The 19,620-nt window shown below is 39.1% G+C and overlaps 1 protein-coding gene across 1 annotated transcript in view; it reads left to right on the top strand.

Moving 5' to 3' along the window:
• The first annotated feature begins 104 nt into the window (after positions 1–104).
• SLC2A13 (solute carrier family 2 member 13) overlaps positions 105–19,620 on the top strand; it is a 367,374-nt gene continuing 347,858 nt past the window's right edge. The window contains exon 1 of the mRNA XM_055250265.2: positions 105–959. Within this exon, the coding sequence (XP_055106240.1) occupies positions 404–959 (556 nt within the window). The 5' untranslated portion in view covers positions 105–403. The remainder of the gene's footprint in view (positions 960–19,620) is intronic.

The raw sequence follows: 19,620 nt of genomic DNA, 5'->3' as shown, positions 1-19,620 counted from the left end.
CCCACCGGGAGGGCGGGGTTTAGGGGTCCGGGGCGGGCTGAGCCTGGCCCCGCCCAGGGAGGGGGCGGGACGCTTCCCGGGCCCCGCCCCGCCGGCCCGGGGTTGCACGTGACCCGCGGTCCCGCCTCCCGCCCGCTCCGCAGCGCCAGCTCGGCAGGCGCCGGGCGTGAGTGTGGAGTGAGACCCGCCGGGCTCCAACTCCGCATCGTCGGAGCGCGGCGGGCAGCAACTTTCTCCGCGGAGCGGCCGTGGCGGCGGCTGCTGCCGTGGCAGCCAGAGCGGAAGCCGGGAGGAAGAAAGCGGCGGCAGCGGCGGTTGCTCCCGCCGGCTCGGGCTGTCCAGCTCGCCGAGACTGCCGGCCCGCGGAGCCGCGTTCCCCCGGGCAGCCCCGGGCGCCTGCCCTATGTCCCGCAAGGCGAGCGAGAATGTGGAGTACACGCTGCGGAGCCTGAGCAGCCTGATGGGCGAGCGGCGCAGGAAGCAGCAGGAGCCGGACGCGGCGAGCGCGGCCGGGGAGTGCAGCCTCCTGGCGGCCGCCGAATCGAGCACCAGCCTGCAGAGCGCGGGCGCAGGCGGCGGCGGCGTCGGGGACCTGGAGCGCGCGGCGCGGCGGCAGTTCCAGCAGGACGAGACCCCCGCCTTCGTGTACGTGGTGGCCGTCTTCTCCGCGCTGGGCGGCTTCCTGTTTGGCTATGACACCGGGGTGGTGTCAGGGGCCATGCTGCTGCTCAAGCGGCAGCTCAGTCTGGACGCGCTGTGGCAGGAGCTGCTGGTGTCCAGCACGGTGGGGGCGGCTGCCGTCTCGGCGCTGGCCGGAGGTGTCCTCAACGGCGTCTTCGGCCGCCGCGCTGCCATCCTCCTGGCCAGTGCCCTCTTCACCGCCGGCTCCGCGGTGCTGGCCGCGGCCAACAACAAGGAGACACTGCTCGCTGGCCGCCTGGTCGTGGGACTCGGCATCGGTGAGTTCGGGCTCCGCGAAGGGCGCCCGGGATCCCAGTGTCACCGCCCTTGACCCTGGGTGTTGCGTGCCTCTTGCCCATCGGGGTCCCCGTCGGGTCTCCCCGGGTCAGAGAATCCTCCACTTCTCTGGCCTCCAGAGCCCATCTGTTTGTTGGTCCAGCCTCCAAGGCTCTCGCGGGAGGTGGGAGGGCCGGGGGCGGGGGGTGTCACTGTAGTCTCCCTCGAGCCCACGTGGAATCTTTGATCGCCCACGGACCAGTCAGTCCGAGTGGTTGTTGCCTCTCAGCACTTCCAGGAACCTAGTTGAGCACCAGCTTTTTCCTTAATCCAGCCTAACCTGATGCTGTTCTTGAGCTTACGAGGGTCTCTGCTTTTCTGCACGGTCCCACCTTGCCTCTCCACTGCTAGCCCCTTTCCTTTTCTAGGGCTCCCAGCCTGGAACTTAGACCGTCGTCAAGTTACAGTGAGAATATTTAGAGTTAAGTAATTCTGGACTCTGAAAGGTTTATTAGCTACCCCTGCCCTCTTTCCTTATCTAGCATTTGTCTTTAGATTGCATCTCCTTTTGCTTTATGCTTTTTCTATTGCCTTTCAGCTTTCATTCTTTTCCCAAGTAAATTCCATTCTCCTCTGTTTTTCCAACTTTTTCATTTGAATCCTTTTTAATCCATTCTCCTCTTTGTTGTGCCTCTCCTGCTTTCCAGTTGGGAACCAAATTATCTATTAAAGGTCATATTCACTTCCTTAATTCATTTAGGAGCTACTCCCCCTGTGGATAAATGCTCAGCAAGATAAATGTTTGAAATTTACTTCAAAAATGAAGGCATTAAGGTTCTCCTGGCATTGAATTTTTTTCACCCTGGTTGCTGAGCAGGGGAGGTACAATTGGCAAGTTTTTGGCAGAGGGAAGCTATTTGGAATGTGCTCTGTATTATTAGAAAGCACTTTTGAGGGAAAGTGGGGGGTTGTGACTTAAATCTCACTAGTAATTTTTCTAAGACACACCGCTGATGCTTTTTTAATGTTTCGTTTCATAATTCAGTTTTTTGTTTCTCTTAGGGTGCTGTTGAAGTATTTCTTCCCTATGGCTGGGGCTTCATGAAAGCGCTTTAAACCCGGGGCTGCTGCTGATCTGTGTATTCACCACTTGTTTGATGTTTGTGCTTTTCACCCTTTCTCTGTGGGTTCTGAAGGGAAGCAAAGGCCATATATTCAACTCCACATGCGGGAACCATGAGCCTAAAACCCAGCTCACTGCACTTTATATTCAAAGTTTGTCAGTAGTGACCTTCCTTTTGCTGTTTATTGTACTGTTAATTAGCAAAGGTAGGGCAAAGCTCTCCGTAACATATTAAGTTGGCACAAAAATGTCCAAAGTGACCAAAAAAATCCAGCTGAAATGAAACCTCTTTGTGTGGAAACTACTTGTGCCTTCAGGACCCTTCAACAAATAACCTGCTGTTTAAGTGACCACAATTCTTTTCTCAGCATTGTCCGCTTGGGACATGTGGACCTTTTTTGTTGCTTCTGACGTAGAAATAACATCATTTTAGGTAGCAAGAATTGTTCTGTCGACCTGAATCTTTTCTGTAATTTTGAAATTGAATCATGCTTTGCAGAGCTGTCTAAATGAAGCTTCCTAGTGTTTTGCTATGGCAAGTATTGGTTAAAATTTTGGGTATTATGTTTACTCTTTTTATCTGTCCTGCAAATTGAGCCCTGTTCTGTGTAAGGTCCCCTTCCAGATGTTGTGAGCTGAATAGCGAGGAGAATGTATTATGCTTTAGTAAATGTAGCAAGGTGGGACAAAAGCAACGTAGAACTTGCTAAGCTTTATGAGATAGGTTCTCAGAGATGGCTGATGAATTCAGAGGGGGTACAGTTATCTCCAACAGAGGGAAGCCAGAAGCTCTCACCAATGGAAATGGTATGTTGACATGTCAGTATTTTAACAGAAACGAGGAAAGGACGTTCTAAGCAAGGGATAAAATGGGTAAAGGAAGGAAAACATGGGGGCATACTTGGGGAATAGGTGGAAGCAGGAATAGAGGACAAAGCAGGAGATCAGATTGGAAGTGTTGGTGTGCAAGAGCTGTGGAGGCCTCTCTGTCTTGCAGCCTCATTCTGTGGTCTCTGGGCTGGTTGGTTCAACAGAGAAGCCCAGTTTAGGTATGTTCTCCATTCAGTTTTGGTGTGGCCCATCTCACTTCCAGAAACATACCTCTCAGAATAGAAGCTCTGAGGCAGTTTCGTAAAAGCCCTCTTCATTTACAAAATGAAGAATGTTTTAAGATCATAAACAGGCTTTGAAATAGGCCGCATTCAAAACAAAACAATAATGAAGTAAATCCACTTCAAATTAGGATTAAAATTAGGATCTATGCAAAGCATGTAATTATACACATAAAGTCATTAAAACTTACAAAGAAAATCACTTTTTTTTTTTTTTTTTTTTTAGCTACAAGGAAATGGGTTCCTAACATGAGCATTTTTTTGAGGGACATTAAATCAGTTTGCTTGTTTGGTACACTAAATCTGGGTTAATTTTATGCCATTGTTTTTTAAGTGGTTAAATTTTATGTGTAGTCAGGGATTTGTTGTTTTGTCCTTATGATATTTAGGACATGTTGATGAATAACAAAATGTGGCTTTTGATACCTTTTTCAGACAAGTTTGCTGTAAGAACTTCTTTCCTCCACACGTTTACCTGTGGTAAAATATAAGGCCCATGTGGGTCAGGGATTTCTGCTCATTTTGTTCACTGATATATTCCTGCCACATAGGAGATACTTGTTGAATAAATGAATGGTGAGCAAAAACGAAAAAAAAAATCCAAATTCCATTGCTGGTCAGGTAGCACTTTAAGGTAGGATTGTTCTTTTCAAAACACAAAAAATAGTGCATTATCAAAATATTTGAAAGGCCATCTAAAGGTTTTGGTTGTAATAGTTTAATGAAATCATTATCTATTCAACACTTGCTAATTAAGCTTCCATTATTGATCCTGTCAGATATGGGGCAGGCAGTAATTAGATAAAAATCCCGCTCTGGAGGTGTTCATTTTATAATGGAGTAGAAAGATACATAAACAAGCAATTAAAAGAGACATTTCTCTGTAGTGTCAGATGACACACAGAAGAGTAAGTGGTCAGTTGATTCTTTTAGGGGAAAAAATAGAACACAGGATTGAGGAAAGTTCTACAGTGGGATATTCAAAGTAGGGTTTGAAGAGTGAGTAGGTGTTCAGCAGATGATGTAGATGTAGCCAGAAAAGTGCTTATTTAGTGCTTTAGTATGTTTGAGACCTGATGGTAGTACTTTACACATATTACCTCATTTAATCTTCCTGAGTCTGAGAAATGGGTCTCCTTTTGTTGGGTGTGGAAACAGTTAAATGGCAAGGTCACTGATTACAGAGACAGGATTAAAAAAAAAAAACATAAAACCTCGAGTCTTTTGCTCTGTTACCCTACTGGGCATTTAAGGTGGAGTTAATAGCTGGTGTAAAGGCACAGAAAAATCAAAGTAGTATTTGAAGCATAGGTGAGTGAGGGTGGTGATGGGGTGGTCATGAGACTGGAATGTTTTTGGGGGGGATTAGGCTGAATATGGTTTATTTGAAGAGCTTTTAGAGGTTTTTAACAGTAAATAATGTAATCAGATTTAACATCTCTTGAATCTGATATTAAGCTCTTTTACCTTCTTTCTTAAGCCTTCTCGTGTCTTTGAAATTTTGGATATTAGCAATCCTTTGCTGGGATGGCTACTACAGGATGGGTAAAACATAGCATGTGACTGTGAATTACTGATATGGGAGGAGTCAGTGGACCCTTCAGCAGAAACCTTTGACAAAGGCGAAGATAGCAAGGAGTAGAGTGTAGTTATTAATGGGTATTAAATGAATTATATAGTAAAAGACGTTAAGTATCAGAAGTCAGGGATATGTGTATTTGTTTTGATTTAAGGGTTCTGTTTTCTTGACTGGTTGTAAAAAAATTACTGAGTGCCTGTTTTAAATAGGGCATTATTTTGGATTTTCTTTTTTTTTTTTTTATTGGTTCACCAGAGGCATCTTTGGTTCCTCTAGTTTATTTTTCTCTTCCACTTGAGTCCTGACACTAGACTTTCTCCATTGTCGCTGCCTGCTACCATGACCATCTGAACTTTTTAAATGTGAAAAGTCGAATTTCATATAGGACATACATTTTCCATCCCAGAAATGATTGTATTCTAACAGGGTTAATCTTTTTTTTTTTTTTTTTTTTTTTTGTCTGAGATGGAGCTTCACGCTTGTCGCCCAGGCTGGAGCACAGTGGCGAGATCTCAGCTCACTGCAACCTCCACCTCCCAGGTTCAAGCAATTCTCCTGCCTCAGCCTCCTGAGTAGCTGGGATTACAGGCACCTGCCCACCACACCCAGCTAATTTTTGTATTTTTGGTAAAGACAAGGTTTCACCATGTTGGCCAAGCTGGTTTCGAACTCCTGATCTCAGGTGATCTGCCTGCCTCGGCCTTCCAAAGTGCTGGGATTACAGGCGTGAGCCACCACTCCCGGCCCAGGGTTAATCTTATTTTGTATGTTCTTTACACACAATCCCATTTTCAGGTGTTTGTTTAGCAGTATTGTACCTATAATCAAAGTTTTTAAGTGTGGTTAGTTACGACAGGATTAGAGAATATGAGTTTGCTCATTTGCTCATTTATTTTCTATGATCATGTATCTCCCATGCATAACACACAAGAAATTGTCTAGAAAATACAAAGTGGAAGAGCATAGTACTGTTAACACTATTAGTATGTACACAGTCAGTGAAAAAGCATACCCATTAGCCCTTTCTCCCTGGTGTTGGCATTTATTCTACTGCTCATTACAAGTGGTGATTTAGGGCCTGTGTAGGGAATATCAAGACGTCTCTAAATTTGATAGTCACCAGTATTCAAAACCTTTCCTGAGAATTGACATACTAATTTATACAGCACTGGATTCGTGGAATTAATCTTAGATTTACATCAGTTTCTCCTGTGTCAGCCTCTTTCAGGACTCCCTCTACTCGAACACAATTTGTAGCTGTAAATTGCAGCTTGTAATTAGTATATTATGGCCTGTTGAGTAATACTTTTAAAAATAGCACATTTTTTTTCAAACAGCACTTTGAATTCTTCCTCAGTGCAAATGAAATGTAAAATCTTGTTTGATCAAAAAAATGCAATGTTGAGATCAATGTCAACAAAGATAAGAAAGATGTACAAAGGAGCCAAGCACAATATGAGAAAAAGAAAATTAGACTCAGGTGATTTTTGGTAAAGATAGCAACGACTGCTTGCTATTTCAGTTCTCTTAGCAGTTTCTACATCATTAAAGGTGTTCAAAAAGATGTTAGTGTGAAGTCAGTTAACTTTGAGTGTGTTCTTTAAGTTTATAATCCACAAGAGGGCAAAATGGATGAATGAAAAAGCACAGTTTTGGGGGGAGGTGCTCCCCAATTTCTGTCTTTTTGGTTGTTTTTGAAGGCAGGAATTCTGTATTGGATTTATGCTCCCTACTGGTATGAAACTGACACATAAAATAAAGCCTCCTTTGACTTCTTGTATTTCCTTGTTTTATACACATTAACAGCTTTGTTCCCTCCCCTTTTCTGTCTGGCAGCATAGGGACTGACATTGCAGTTATAGTGAGGATTATGATCTAGTTGTGTTTGCCTAGTAGTATAGCAACACCCTCTTGAGGTGAGTTGTCAGTAAGATAACCTAAGTCTGTTAATGTGAGTTATGTGAAATTGTTCACGTGACTTCCTTGGAAAACACTGTGCTTTTTCATTCATCCATTTTGTCCTCTTGTGGATTATAAACTTAAAGAACACACTCAAAGTTAACTGACTTCACACTAACATCTTTTTGAACACCTTTAATGATGTAGAAACTGCTAAGAGAACTGAAATAGCAAGCAGTCGTTGCTATCTTTACCAAAAATCCCCTGAGTCTAATTTTCTTTTTCTCATATTGTGCTTGGCTCCTTTGTGCATCTTTCTTATCTACACCTTTTTCCATTTCTTTACCTTTCTTTTTCCTGCGACCCATCAGAGTCAATAAATAGTAGCAACACTTCTAATAGCACCTATTTCTAATAGTATCAAAACTTCCATTGTCAGGAGGGAAATTCCTACTCACCAGAAAAGCCTCAAACTTTTCCCACATATAAAATTTAATTTCTCTGGTTGTAGAACGAGAGAAAAAAGTTTTACAGGTACTTCTAAACTCAAGTTGAGAGTACTACATGCTTTCTAGTTAGGCCTTTTATTAAAGGCCACCATTTGAAATGGTGTGGTCTGCAGCATGTGTCCAAGGCCACATGGCAGGAGCATCGTTTCACAGCAGGGCCAAGCACCATGACAGCTGGTCACCAGCGAGCAATGGCACTGGTGGTGTTCTGATTTTAGCGCCACCCTGCCGCTGCGCTGGGAGGAGTCTAGGCAGTCCATCCTCTTGGCAGGGTGTGGATTGGCCATCAGCTTAGCGGCCAACGCCCTGGACACAGTACCTAAGACTTGTTGAATGCTTACACTTCTGAACATTTTGCACAAGCTAATTCACATAGTCTTCATAATAACCCAGGGGGATAATATGGTTACCTTTATTTTAAGATAAGGATATTTAGGCAGAAAGAGTTGAAGTAACTTTCTCATGATCACAAAGCTACTGGGTGGGGCCAGAGTTCAAACCCAAGAGGTCTGGCTTCCCAGCCTGTGCTCATCCAGTCTGTGACACTCACTCACTCACTCCTCCCTGAAACTAGCATAATTGTTCTTTACCATGATATGTCATGTGGACATTACTTTTGTTTGTTTTAGTATAGATTTATTTTTTTATTGTGGTAAAGAACACATTACATTTATACTCTTACCCGTTTTAAGGTGTACAGTTCAGTATTGTTAGGTATATTCACATTGTTGTACAACACATCTCTAGAACGTTTTCATCTTGCAAAACTGAAACACTGTATCTATTAAACACAAATTCCCCAGCCTCTCTTCCCTATCCCTTGGCAACCCACCTTTCTACCTTCTGTTTCTATGATTTTTTACTGCTTTGGATACTTCATATAAGTGGAATCATGCAGTATTTGTCCTTTGTTGGCTTACTTCACTTGAGGTTCATCATTGTGTAGCATATGATAGAATTTCCTTCTTTTTAAAGGCTGCATAATATTCCATTGTGTATGTGTGTGTGTGTGTGTGTGTGTGTGTGTATATGTATACACACACATATATATATATACACACATATACAAATACACATATATGCATATATACACATATATACATATATACACGTATATATACACATATACACATATATACACATATACACATATAGACACATATATACATATATAGACATATACATATATAGACACATATATACATATATACATATATAGACACATATATGCATATATACATATATAGACACATATATGCATATATATACATATATAGACACATATATAGGGCATTTAATCTATCCATTCATCTGTTGATGGACCTTTGAGTTGCCTCTCCCTATTGGCTGTTGTGGATAATGCCGCAGTGAAGATGGGGGTGCATACATCTCTTTGAGGTCTTTCTTTGAATTATTTTGGATATATACCCAGAATTGAGATTGCTGGACCATGTAGTAGTTCTATTTCTAATTTTTTGAGGAACCTCTATCCCATTTTCCATAGTGGCTGCATTTTACATTGCTACCAGCAGTATACAGGGTTCCAATTTCTCAATATTCTCACCAACATTTGTTGTTTTCTTTTCTTTTGACAGTGGCCATCCTAATGGATATGAAGTGATATGGTGGTTTTGATTTACATTTCTCTTATGATTAGTGATGTGGAACATTTTTTTCATAGGCTTATTGGCCACTTGTACATTTGTATATCTTCTTTGGAAAATTGTTTATTGTATTTTCAAGTCCGTTACCTATTTTTAATTGGCTTATTGCAGTTGCTATTGAGTTGTAGAAGTTCCTTATGTATTCTGCATATTAACCCCCTATCAGATATATGATTTGCAAATGTTTTCTTTCATTCCATTGGTTGCTTTTTCACTGTTTATTGTGTCTTTTGACGTACAGTTTTTAAGTTTGATGTAGTCCTATTTGTTTTTGCTAAACACACACAAAACTAAAACTGTTGGAGTCATTTGTCATGCCCCTTGAGAGTAAGCTTTTTGGATATTCTAATAAAATACTACATTTTACTTCTAGGAGTATGTCATTTTGTTCCCTAGAATACATTCTTTGTGAAAACATATTATCTTCATTTCCTGTGATATAATGCTTTTTAGCAGCTAACAGAGGTGTTATAAAAAGTAGACTTTAAAACAAAGCTCATTCTTTATGCCTATATGTGTATATGTTTGCATTCACCTCAGTAAGTAGGCACATTAGTATTTTCCTTAGTTTAAGTATGAATTAAAGGAAGTGCAGAGAAATTAGGGAAATTAGCACTGTTAGTAACAGTGCTGAGATTTAAACCCGGATTTCTGATCAAGAACCAGTGTGCGCCTCACCTTTCTATTATATGATAAATCCAGTTTTTGATTGTGAAAGCTAAATATAGTCACCATAATGTTTCGTAAATTAGTATTAGTATTTAATGTGCTAGCAATGAAAATCCCAAGACAATACTTTCTAGAATTTTACAAAATGATTGTCATCAGATTGAGGGAACAGTAGTAAGACAGTAGTTATGGACAGAAGAAATTACTGCAAAGAAATAATATATATATATAATATATAGGGTATACTATATATATTATTAAAACCAGTATAGGATGAATGGAACAGAATCAGAATTCCAGTGATAGATCCAACTGTTTGGAAGAGTTTAGTATTGAGCAAATAAGAGAGAAAAGAAAGAAGTTACTGAGAAGAGGAAATAGGAATATGAATTTAAAATAATGTAAATGAAATTTAGGTCTTATATTCTCTAGTATATTGGTTTAAGAGTCTCTAATTTTTTTTAATTAATGGAGTGTTTTTTTCTTATCTATATTCATGGCATCTTTTATTATAATTTTTAAAACCTCAAAGCAGAGATTTTAAAAGCAAGGCAACAGATTGGAAAAATATTATGGTAAATTTATTTACTTAAAAGAAAATATATTTATCCTCAAATTATGCTGAATAGATTGTATACAACAAGAAAAATACAGTTAGTAAATAGACTCTTGGGAAAGTGTTAAACCTTGTGACTAGTTAGAGGTGAAAATTAAGAGAACACCATACTTACTAAATTAGCAAGTTAAAAACTCAGGGCTGGCCGGGCGTGGTGGCTCACGCCTGTAATCCCAGCACTTTGGGAGGCTGAAGCGGGTGGATCACGAGGTCAGGAGATCGAGACCATCCTGGCTAACATGGTGAAACCCCGTCTCTACTAAAAAATACAAAAAAAAAAAAAAAAAAAAAATAGCCGGGTGTGGTGGCGGGCTACTCAGGAGGCTGAGGCAGGAGAATGGCATGAACCTGGGAGGTGGAGCTTGCAGTGAGCTGAGATCGTGCCACTGCACTCCAGCCTGGGTGATAGAGTGAGACTCCGTCTCAAGAAAACAAACAAACAAACAAAACAAAAAACTAAGTAAAACTCAGGCTGAGTTGTTCCCTAGGAAAATATGATTTTCTGCTCGTAAAATAAATTGGAATAATTTTCTATAGAGAATATTCTAGATAAAAAGCTGACATGTTTAACATGCTTCATTTGTTCTTCATTCAACAAGTTTATTTTGAATTACTAATATGTATTATATACTGTGCTCTTGCAGTTCATTTGTAAAGTTGCTAATAATTCTTTGATCTGGAAATTTCACTTGAGGGATTGTAATATAAGGAAATAAAGGAAAAACTCATTTTGTTTAAAGGTATTTATAGATGTGCAATACGTAATTTTAAAAAGCTAGGAGGAACCTCCAAGTGCCTAGTGATTGGGAAATGATTAGTTAGACCACATCACATTGACATTAAACACAAAAACGTGTAGACCTTAGATACATATATCCTGCAAATATTAAGCCCAAAGAATAGAACCTAGTTGTATGGACATATTGATTGCAACTACCTAAAAAATTACAGCTGGACATAGAGTTTGGAAGAAGGAATAAAGGTGTATGTTTAGTTTACATATAGCACAGGGCCTTTACATTTTATTTTTTTACTCTTCCCTTTAGATCATTGTTTTACTTCACATTCAGATTTTTGTTTTAAAAGGCACAGACACACACATAACAAAACACTGTAGCAAGATGCTTTTTCCCAAATTAGATTTTACTTCTTATTCTATGGAAGGACATTTTTAGGAAATAATGACAAAAATGTTGCAATCTAATCGTATAATAGCGGTGTGGGTGTATTTTTTCCCCCAGATTTTTAACTCATTGCATGAATTAGCAAGGTCTTATGATATATGAAGTACATTTCTGGGATCTTACTATTGTATGTATCTCAGGAAAGTGTCTTGCTTTCTTTGTGGCTGAGAATGAGAACTTCTATGGGCTCCCATCCCACTCTCCTCTCTTTTGGGTTTCCTCAGCTGTTCCTGCCTGGGCCTTGCACAGATGCTGTCTTCTTCCTGTTTCTATAGATGAACTGGCTAAGGCCTCTCCCTGTCTCCTATTCAAAGCTGTCATTCCAGCTCTTTCTCTTTTGTCTCATAAAATTTCTCCTTCTACTGGGTTATTCCCATAAGCATGGACACATGCTGTTATTTTTGCAGTCTTAAAAATTTCTTTTTCTGCCCCACTTTATCTTTCAGTTGCTATCCTGTTTGTCTTTTTTTTTTTTTTTTTTTTTTTACATAAAACAGTTGCCTATATTCCTTCTCTGTAGTTCCTCTCTTCCCTTTTTTTCTGAACCCTATCCAGACAGGCTCTCGTCCTTACCACTCTACTGGCATTGCTCTTGTCAACTTTACCGTGCCCTCTGTGTTGCTCAGTGCAAGGACTGTCGTCAGTCCTACTTGTCCTACCAAAGGCATTTGACATAAGTAAATCATGTCTTTATGGGCCACTTTCTTTGGCTTTTGGACACCATATTCTCCCAGCTTTTTCTGTAGGCTGCTCTTTCCCCCATCTCCTTTGCAGATTCCTCTTGATTTCTCAGACCTCTTAACTTGGGCCAGCCTCAGAGCTCTCCTGTTCTCTACATTTACTCCTTTGGGGATCTCATCTTGTCTCATGGCTTGGAATACCTTCTGTGTTGCTGAGAACACAGCATCATGGAGATCAGCCCAGACCTTTCTCCCGATCTCCAGATGCTTACACCCGACTTCCCTGTTTTGTCCACCATCTCCCGCTTACCAGGTCAGAGCATTCCTCTTGGGGCTTGCACCAAAAGCCTTGGAGTTGTCCTTGACTACCTCATATGCCCCTTATCCAGTCGGCTAGGAAATCCTTTGAATCTAGGCCCTAATTATAACTGAAATCTGTTTCTTATCACTTCCACTGCAATCAGCCTGATCCCAAATGCCACCCATCTCTCACTTGGAGTATTTCAAGCGTCTGCTACGTGTTCACCCTGCCTTTTTCTTGACCCCTCTGCTTTCTTTTTATACACATGAGAGTCAGAATGATTCATTTAAAATATAAATCAGACTAGGCCACTTCTGTGCCCAAAGCCCTTGATTAGCTCCCCACCTCAGAGTAAAAGCTAGTGGTCTGCAGCACCTCATGGGATCTTGCCCCATCCCCACTTCTTTGACTTGATTTCCTACTGCTTTTCCTTCCCTCCTTTTCCAGCTGCCCCCGCCTCTAGGAACACAATAGACATCCTTCCAGGCATTTTTGTGGGCGGTTTCCTCTGCTGGGAAGCCTCTCCCCAGATACCTGGAGGACTCTTTCCCTTTCTCTCTTGTGTTTCCTCAAGCATGTCTTCTTAGCGGGGTCTTCCTTGATCATTCGGCTTAAAGTTGCAGCCCCTACCACTGGTTTTCCCTGCTTTATTTTTCTCTATAGCAGTTTTCACTAGCCAAAACACTTAATGGTTGTGTTATTACTGATTGTTTTCTCTCCACTAGAGTGTAATCTCCATGAAGGCAGATTTTAATTTTTCTGTTTTGTTTATTGCTGTTCCACCATTGCATAGTGTAGTGCCTGGTACACAGTAGGCATCCAGTAAATATTTAATCTATAGATAACAGCTAAAACAGTATAATCCTAAGGAATAATTTTGAGCTGAGATTGGATCAAGGATGTTGTAGGAAATTTGTGTAGTGGATGGAAGTAATTAAATGTTCTCTAGGGTTGCTTCTGACACTACTCTATGGTTTCAAATTTTTTTAAGTGGTTGGGAGAAAATAGGTATTATTTTTAACTTCAATTAAGACTTTTAAGTCTAACATTATTTTCAGTGCCTGCAATGAAATGGGTCTCTCCATGTATCTAGGGAGCCTAAACAAACGAAAGTTGATTTGTGTCTGAAAAATGATCTGACAGACTCTCAAGGATGAACTTGGAGTAATTACACTTAGATGTGACAGTGGAATCAATAGAAATGCAAACTTATTACATGGGATGTATCTTTTCCACATGTTAATAATTCTCTAATGTCTCCTGTCTTTCCTGGCAGACAGATTTGTGGGAAGAGGGATTACTGATTCACACAGTTGCATCTTTGTGTTTGAACCTGGAATTAAAGCAGGAATGGAAAGGCATTGGAGTCGTAGTTCACCCAGACTGTAAAGAGGCCTGATCAGTTTTCTCTGACCTTCACATCTTCTGTCTGATGACTCAAGTTTTCAAACTTTAATGAGTCTTTCTCCTGGAGAATGGAGATACGGAATTTGAAATCTCCTCTTATTCTCTCCTTAGCAGCCAATCCACGTTTCAGATTCTATAATACATTTCACTAAGTAACTATTGAGCATCTGTATTGGGCCAGGTACATTGTGGCTTGGGATTCAAAAAATAAGACACATTTTATTTTTCATTATGGTCTGATTATAAATTTAGGGGACAAAAACGTGTAAGTGTATAATGATGTGATAAGTTTTTAAAGATGGTATTACATATGTGGAATTTAAAAAATAAATACCATAATCTTGAGGTCGATCTGATCCTTTTAAATGATCCAGATTTTAATTCTGGATGGGGTTACGTTTCAAGTGAAGCCAATCTGCAACTCTTCATAGCAAATGGAGTGGCACTCTCACCAGTCCAAATTGTGATAATTAAAACACTGGTCTTAATATTGCATTTTAAGCTTATATTTGAATATGAGTGCTTCAAATAAATGTGGAAACTTACAGTGTCAAACAAAATAATTAAATTATGCTGTGAAGACTTGGCTTGAGCCACATTTCCTGGTTTACTCTTCTAGTTTTTAATCTTACAAACCCCATAAACCCTCTATACTTGTGAAACCATTCTTGCCACCCCAGACAGACCTTATTATACCTTTCTCTATGACACTTCTATTAGTGCCCATAGTGATACTCATATGTCATTAATACAGACAGTAATAGAAAAATATGTAAGACACAGTCATGCAGAGGAAGGTTGTTGAGGTCTACCTGGAGCTGGCAAGTCAGGTTTTACAAAAACCTAATTCATAGTGTTATTGTATGGATTAATTGATAAACTATTTGCTGTTAAAAGCTTAACATAATTCCTGCTGCTTAGTACATGCTCAGAAAACATTAACCATTGTTGTAATTAATGTGAATTTTTCTTCCCATTTTATCTCTGCTGGAGACAGACATCAACATATTTTGGATTGGTGAACAAAACCAGACTGTCCTGAATTAAGTTTTCCTGGCACATGTGTAATTAAAACCTCTGTAGGACTGTGATTTGCATATTAGATAGTATGAGTACAAATGAGTTACTCATTTCACCTTTATAGTTCCTGTTTAAGGAGAGAAAGACATTTTGAAATTTTCATAGTTCATAATTTGAACCTTGAAATTTAGGGTTGTACAAAAAGAAAGGGAATTTAATGCATCAAATATATGACATGCCATTATTCTTTGTTGCCAGTAGTTGGCCAATTTCAACTTTAATTGAAGTACAGCCTTTTGTAATAGTTTGCAAAAACACAGCAAAAAAGTCTAGCAATAAGCTTGTAATTTTAGATTTCCTCCTTATCCTGTAGAATAAAGTTTAACAGTAGTGTCAACATAAGTAAATTACAAAGAATCTAAGGACATTCAAGTGAATGAGGATACTCAATTTTTGACCTACTGTACAAATTACAGTGCATAAAGTGGAATTCCAGGATCTTATTTTACACAACATAAAGTTCAGCCGTGTGCCACATAATGACATTTCAGTGGAGGATGACTGCATATAGGATGGTGGTCCCATAAGATTATAATACTGCATTTTTACTGTACCTTTTCTATGTTTAGGCATGTTTATACACAAATACCATTGTGTTACAGTTGCTACAGTATTTAGTACAATAACATGCTGTACAGGTTTGTAGTCCAGGAGCAGTAGGCTATAGCATATAGCTTAGGTACATAGTGGGCTGTACCATTTAGGTTTGTGTAAGGACACTCTATGAAGTTTGCACAATGTATTCCTGAGAATGTATCTCCGTGGCTAAGCAATGCATGATTGTATCTGCATGTGCACATCTTTACCAAGAATATCTTACTAAAGATTCTGAGGCAGTGACTTTGTTTACTTTTTCATAAATAATATAAAATAGACAAATCTAAAGGACTTTATTTATTATGAATGAATAGTTCTTGAGGCTGGGGAGGTAAGAACCTTTTTTAAAAAAGGTTTATAACCTGATTAAGGAAATCATGAATGTTGCAAAAGAAAAACATGACTTTGTTACATTTGGTAATTATGCAGTTATTTATTCATCTGTGCAAGAGTCTGGATTATTTTCAAAATTTTAGTTTCTAAATATCACATGCATTTTCAAATAAACATGTATATATATATTAAGAATAGAGAATTATAGTTATTAATAAGCATTAAAACTTTGTCTATGGATAGCTACTGCTATGGTTAATAGTTACCTTTTATTTGCTGTAAGTGAACATCTGGCTGACTTAATCTAACTCAAAATGATTTATAGACATAAACTCAAAGCCACTGTCAGTAAATTTTTCTTTATTTTTAAGCAGTCATGAAGATAAGATACCCAGAGATAAGCCATATGAGCAAATAGTGCCTTAATTGTTAAAAAGGGAATGAATTCTAGGAATTAAGATGAATAAACATGACTAGTTTCTAGCAAAATTACTAGCAAAATATTATTAATGAAAATTTGGAAGCATTTAGAAAAGAGTCTGATGATTACTAGGAACTTTTGTGTGTTCACTAGAAATATGCCTTATTAAACTAATCTCTTGTTTTTTCTTTGAAAGCATTTCTTGGTGAGTAGATTAGGAAAATTCTGCATGTAAAGCATTTGGCATACTCCTCTTTCATTGAATATATTTGAAGAACATTTTCTTTGTGTTAATAAGCAAAATAAGCGAGCAAAATAAACTTTAATCTTGTGGCAGATACTGATGACAAATAATCTCTGAAATTTGGCTAATAAAAGAAACAAACAAACATGGTTTAGTAGGATGTCTTGTCAGGGTTGAAAAGTGGGCCCAGGTCTCTACTGGGGTGCAATCAAGAGCTCAGTCCTTCAGCTCTGTGCTTGTGAAATCCAGGGAGCCCAGAGCAAGCTAAATGGCTGTTACGCTTGATAATAGAGCTAATATTAAAAATAACTTTAAGATACTGGAATGCTGTTAAAAACTAAGAAAAGTTAAAATTCATAGGAAATGTATTTATAATATGTGTATCTCCGTATATTTTACATTTTAAATATATTTGCATTATTGCCGTTGATCCACTCTTAGAGCTGACCAACAGTGAGACAGACTCCTTACACAGAATGCTAGGAGAGAGTTTACAAAGTCTATACAGGGAGGCGGTCAGTGTAAGGAACAGGGTGACCTTTGTTGAGGAGACGAAGAAGTCTTCCTTATATTCAGAGCCTGACTGAAGGGCTTCTCTACTCCCGCATGATTCTAAAATTCTCAGGCTTCTTTATTGATTATAATTGAGAAATGGTTTCATCAAAGCTGCCAGAGAATTTGTCCCCTGAAATGGAATAAATCATCTAAGATCCTTAAGATTGCAAATTACTAAAGAGGAAGACAGTGTCTCTCTTTTTGTAACTTCTGTGAGAGTTCAGTAGATGTTGGTTGGCTCACTGACAACACCTGAGTTACTCTATTTGATTACTTTTGGCTTCTGACTTTTACATTATCAAATTCACTTTTCTTGGATATATTTTAGGTCTTTTGTTATGAAGTCAAGAACATTATTTTATGTTCTTTTTACAGAGAGAGTTTGTAAAGTACGAAGATGACCACTCTGAAATCCACATGCCCCTGGCACCCTCTGAAGCACCTCAGTCCTCTCCTGACTCTTTAAATGATTCATTCTGCCATTTGCATGATTCCTCTGAAGAAAACCAATTATTTAGTGTTCTTGAGGTGATTGACTTGCAAATAATCTTGTGCTCTTAAAGCACATTTTTGGTAAATTTTCAAATTTCTGAAAACTAGAAATTATTTCTTTACTCTAGTTGTAATTGAGTGAGATCAGATATTCACAGATTAATAGACTCTCAAAACCAGTGGCTGCTGCCTTCATACCACACATTTTACCATGCTAGGATAAACATTCATCTTCAATTCTTTTGTTGTTAAAAAAACATACTTCACCAAGGAATTCATTATCCCACTCTGGAGCTTGGGGTCCCAGCCCTTTCTGTCTCTTCTTTTGTGTCTCCCCTGCTACACCCCTACCACACTTTGGTGTTTTTGAGGTTTCTTAATCTTACGTAAAGTGTGAATACAAAGCATTTTTAGAAAGTCTTGCATATGTATTGATCTCTAACATACAATATACATACTGTGCTTGCTGTATTAACAGAGCTCCAAGATGAGACCCCTAGCTTTTCTACAGCTAGACTAATTCCCCCAAATCCCACTTCTGTAGAGCTTTGGAGCTGCGGCAGCTGTTGAGGTAATGGTTACTTTCCTCAAAAGGTAGCCATTATGATGATTGGCTTCAAAAAGTAAAAAAAAGGTCTTTGGAAAAGTTGACAGTTCTCCCCACAAAGAGTTGAGTGACTAGTCAGCTGCAATTTCTTCTAACTTGTAATTCCTTCTAATATATGATGTTGAGGTTTTAGAGCAGTTAAAATAAAGTGGTCTAATTAAACAGTGCTTGCACCGTCTTTTTCAGTTTAGATGTTGAGGAAGTGTTCAGATCCTACTAAGCAATTTTTTTCTTCTTATGAGTGAGAACTGTCTATACTTTTGTACTTAGTGTCTTTACCTGTCCCCCTTTTGAGCTTTATGTCTTAAAGAAATTTTATGCCATTTACTCCTCTTAATAGATTAAACTTATTTTCAGGTTATTAAAAAAACACCTGTCTCACAAAATCATAAGACAAACTGTATAAAACTCTTGGAACAGTGCCTGGCACGTGGTAGTATACAGTAAATGTTATCTGCTCTTTCATTTTAGTTTTAACATATCTACCATGCACCTGCCTCAATGGAATAGTGTAAAAGAATATTTATACTTATGATCAGTATAAATTATAGTTATTTATACTTATAATTAGTACAAATTATTTAATTTATACTAGTGAGTTTTATGAATTTATACAAATTAACCCCTGCTGAGCCCTAGGTTTCTCAGCTTTATCCACTTCATGGTGGTTTAATGAGTATTAAGTAGTAGTACAGAAGGGTAACTGGTACATATAACCTCCTGGTAGTGTTGGCTTACTCTGGTCTCTTATGAGGTAAGAGTTCCTTAAGGACAGGGACCATGTTTTTGTGTTTATCCCAGGATCTATCATAGCCTCTGGCACATAGTAGATATTTATTTAGTAAATGCTTGCGGGTTACATAAATGGGAGCATTGGGAAGGAGAATGAACAGAAGAATGCGTAGAAATTTTTCTATTGTAGGTAACACTCTTCCAGGAGAAAAAGGTTATTTGAAAGCCACAGGGGTCTTAAAAACTCAGTTTTTTCATTTAAAGCTTAAAGCGTTTTGATATTTACTTCTAAAGTATTACAACTAATATGACCATGACTGATGAAGAGACACAGAGGGGTACAGACTGGAAGAGAAAGGAGAGAGGGAGAGAAAGACTAAGAGATTTAGTGAGTACTATGGAAATGTTAAACTCTAAAATTACACTCTTGAAAGTAGCTTCGAGAGTCTTAGCTCAATTATCAGGGGCCTTTGGAAAGCCAAATAGGTGATTAGCCTTTATTTAAAAAATTACTTGCTTTTAAGGCTTTGAAGGATCCTTTCTGAATGGAAGATACAGCCAAAGGTGGTAGTGAGAGGTATGGAAGATTGAGGAGGATGTGTGTGGTTGTGTCTTCAGTAACCAGAGCAAACGGCCTGAGATTAGAGGAAATCGATCTGAGGACTGGGTATATTTTGTCCACTTTCACTGTCAGAGCTACCAAGCAACTGGGAGGTAAGGTTGTACAGTTGGTTTTGATGTCCTGTCTCAAGACCTAATTATGCCTCTTGGGATTAGGTGAGGAAAATATGTGTCCTGGGACTGGCTGTTGGTAACTGCATTAGAGAAAATGAGCTTGACAGGTCTCCCACAATTTGGA

The sequence above is a fragment of the Symphalangus syndactylus genome, chromosome 17 (assembly GCF_028878055.3).
Source record: "Symphalangus syndactylus isolate Jambi chromosome 17, NHGRI_mSymSyn1-v2.1_pri, whole genome shotgun sequence".
Lineage (NCBI taxonomy): Eukaryota > Metazoa > Chordata > Mammalia > Primates > Hylobatidae > Symphalangus > Symphalangus syndactylus.
The sequence above is the reverse complement of the archived record's forward strand: the minus strand, read 5'-3'. Positions and strand labels throughout refer to the sequence as shown.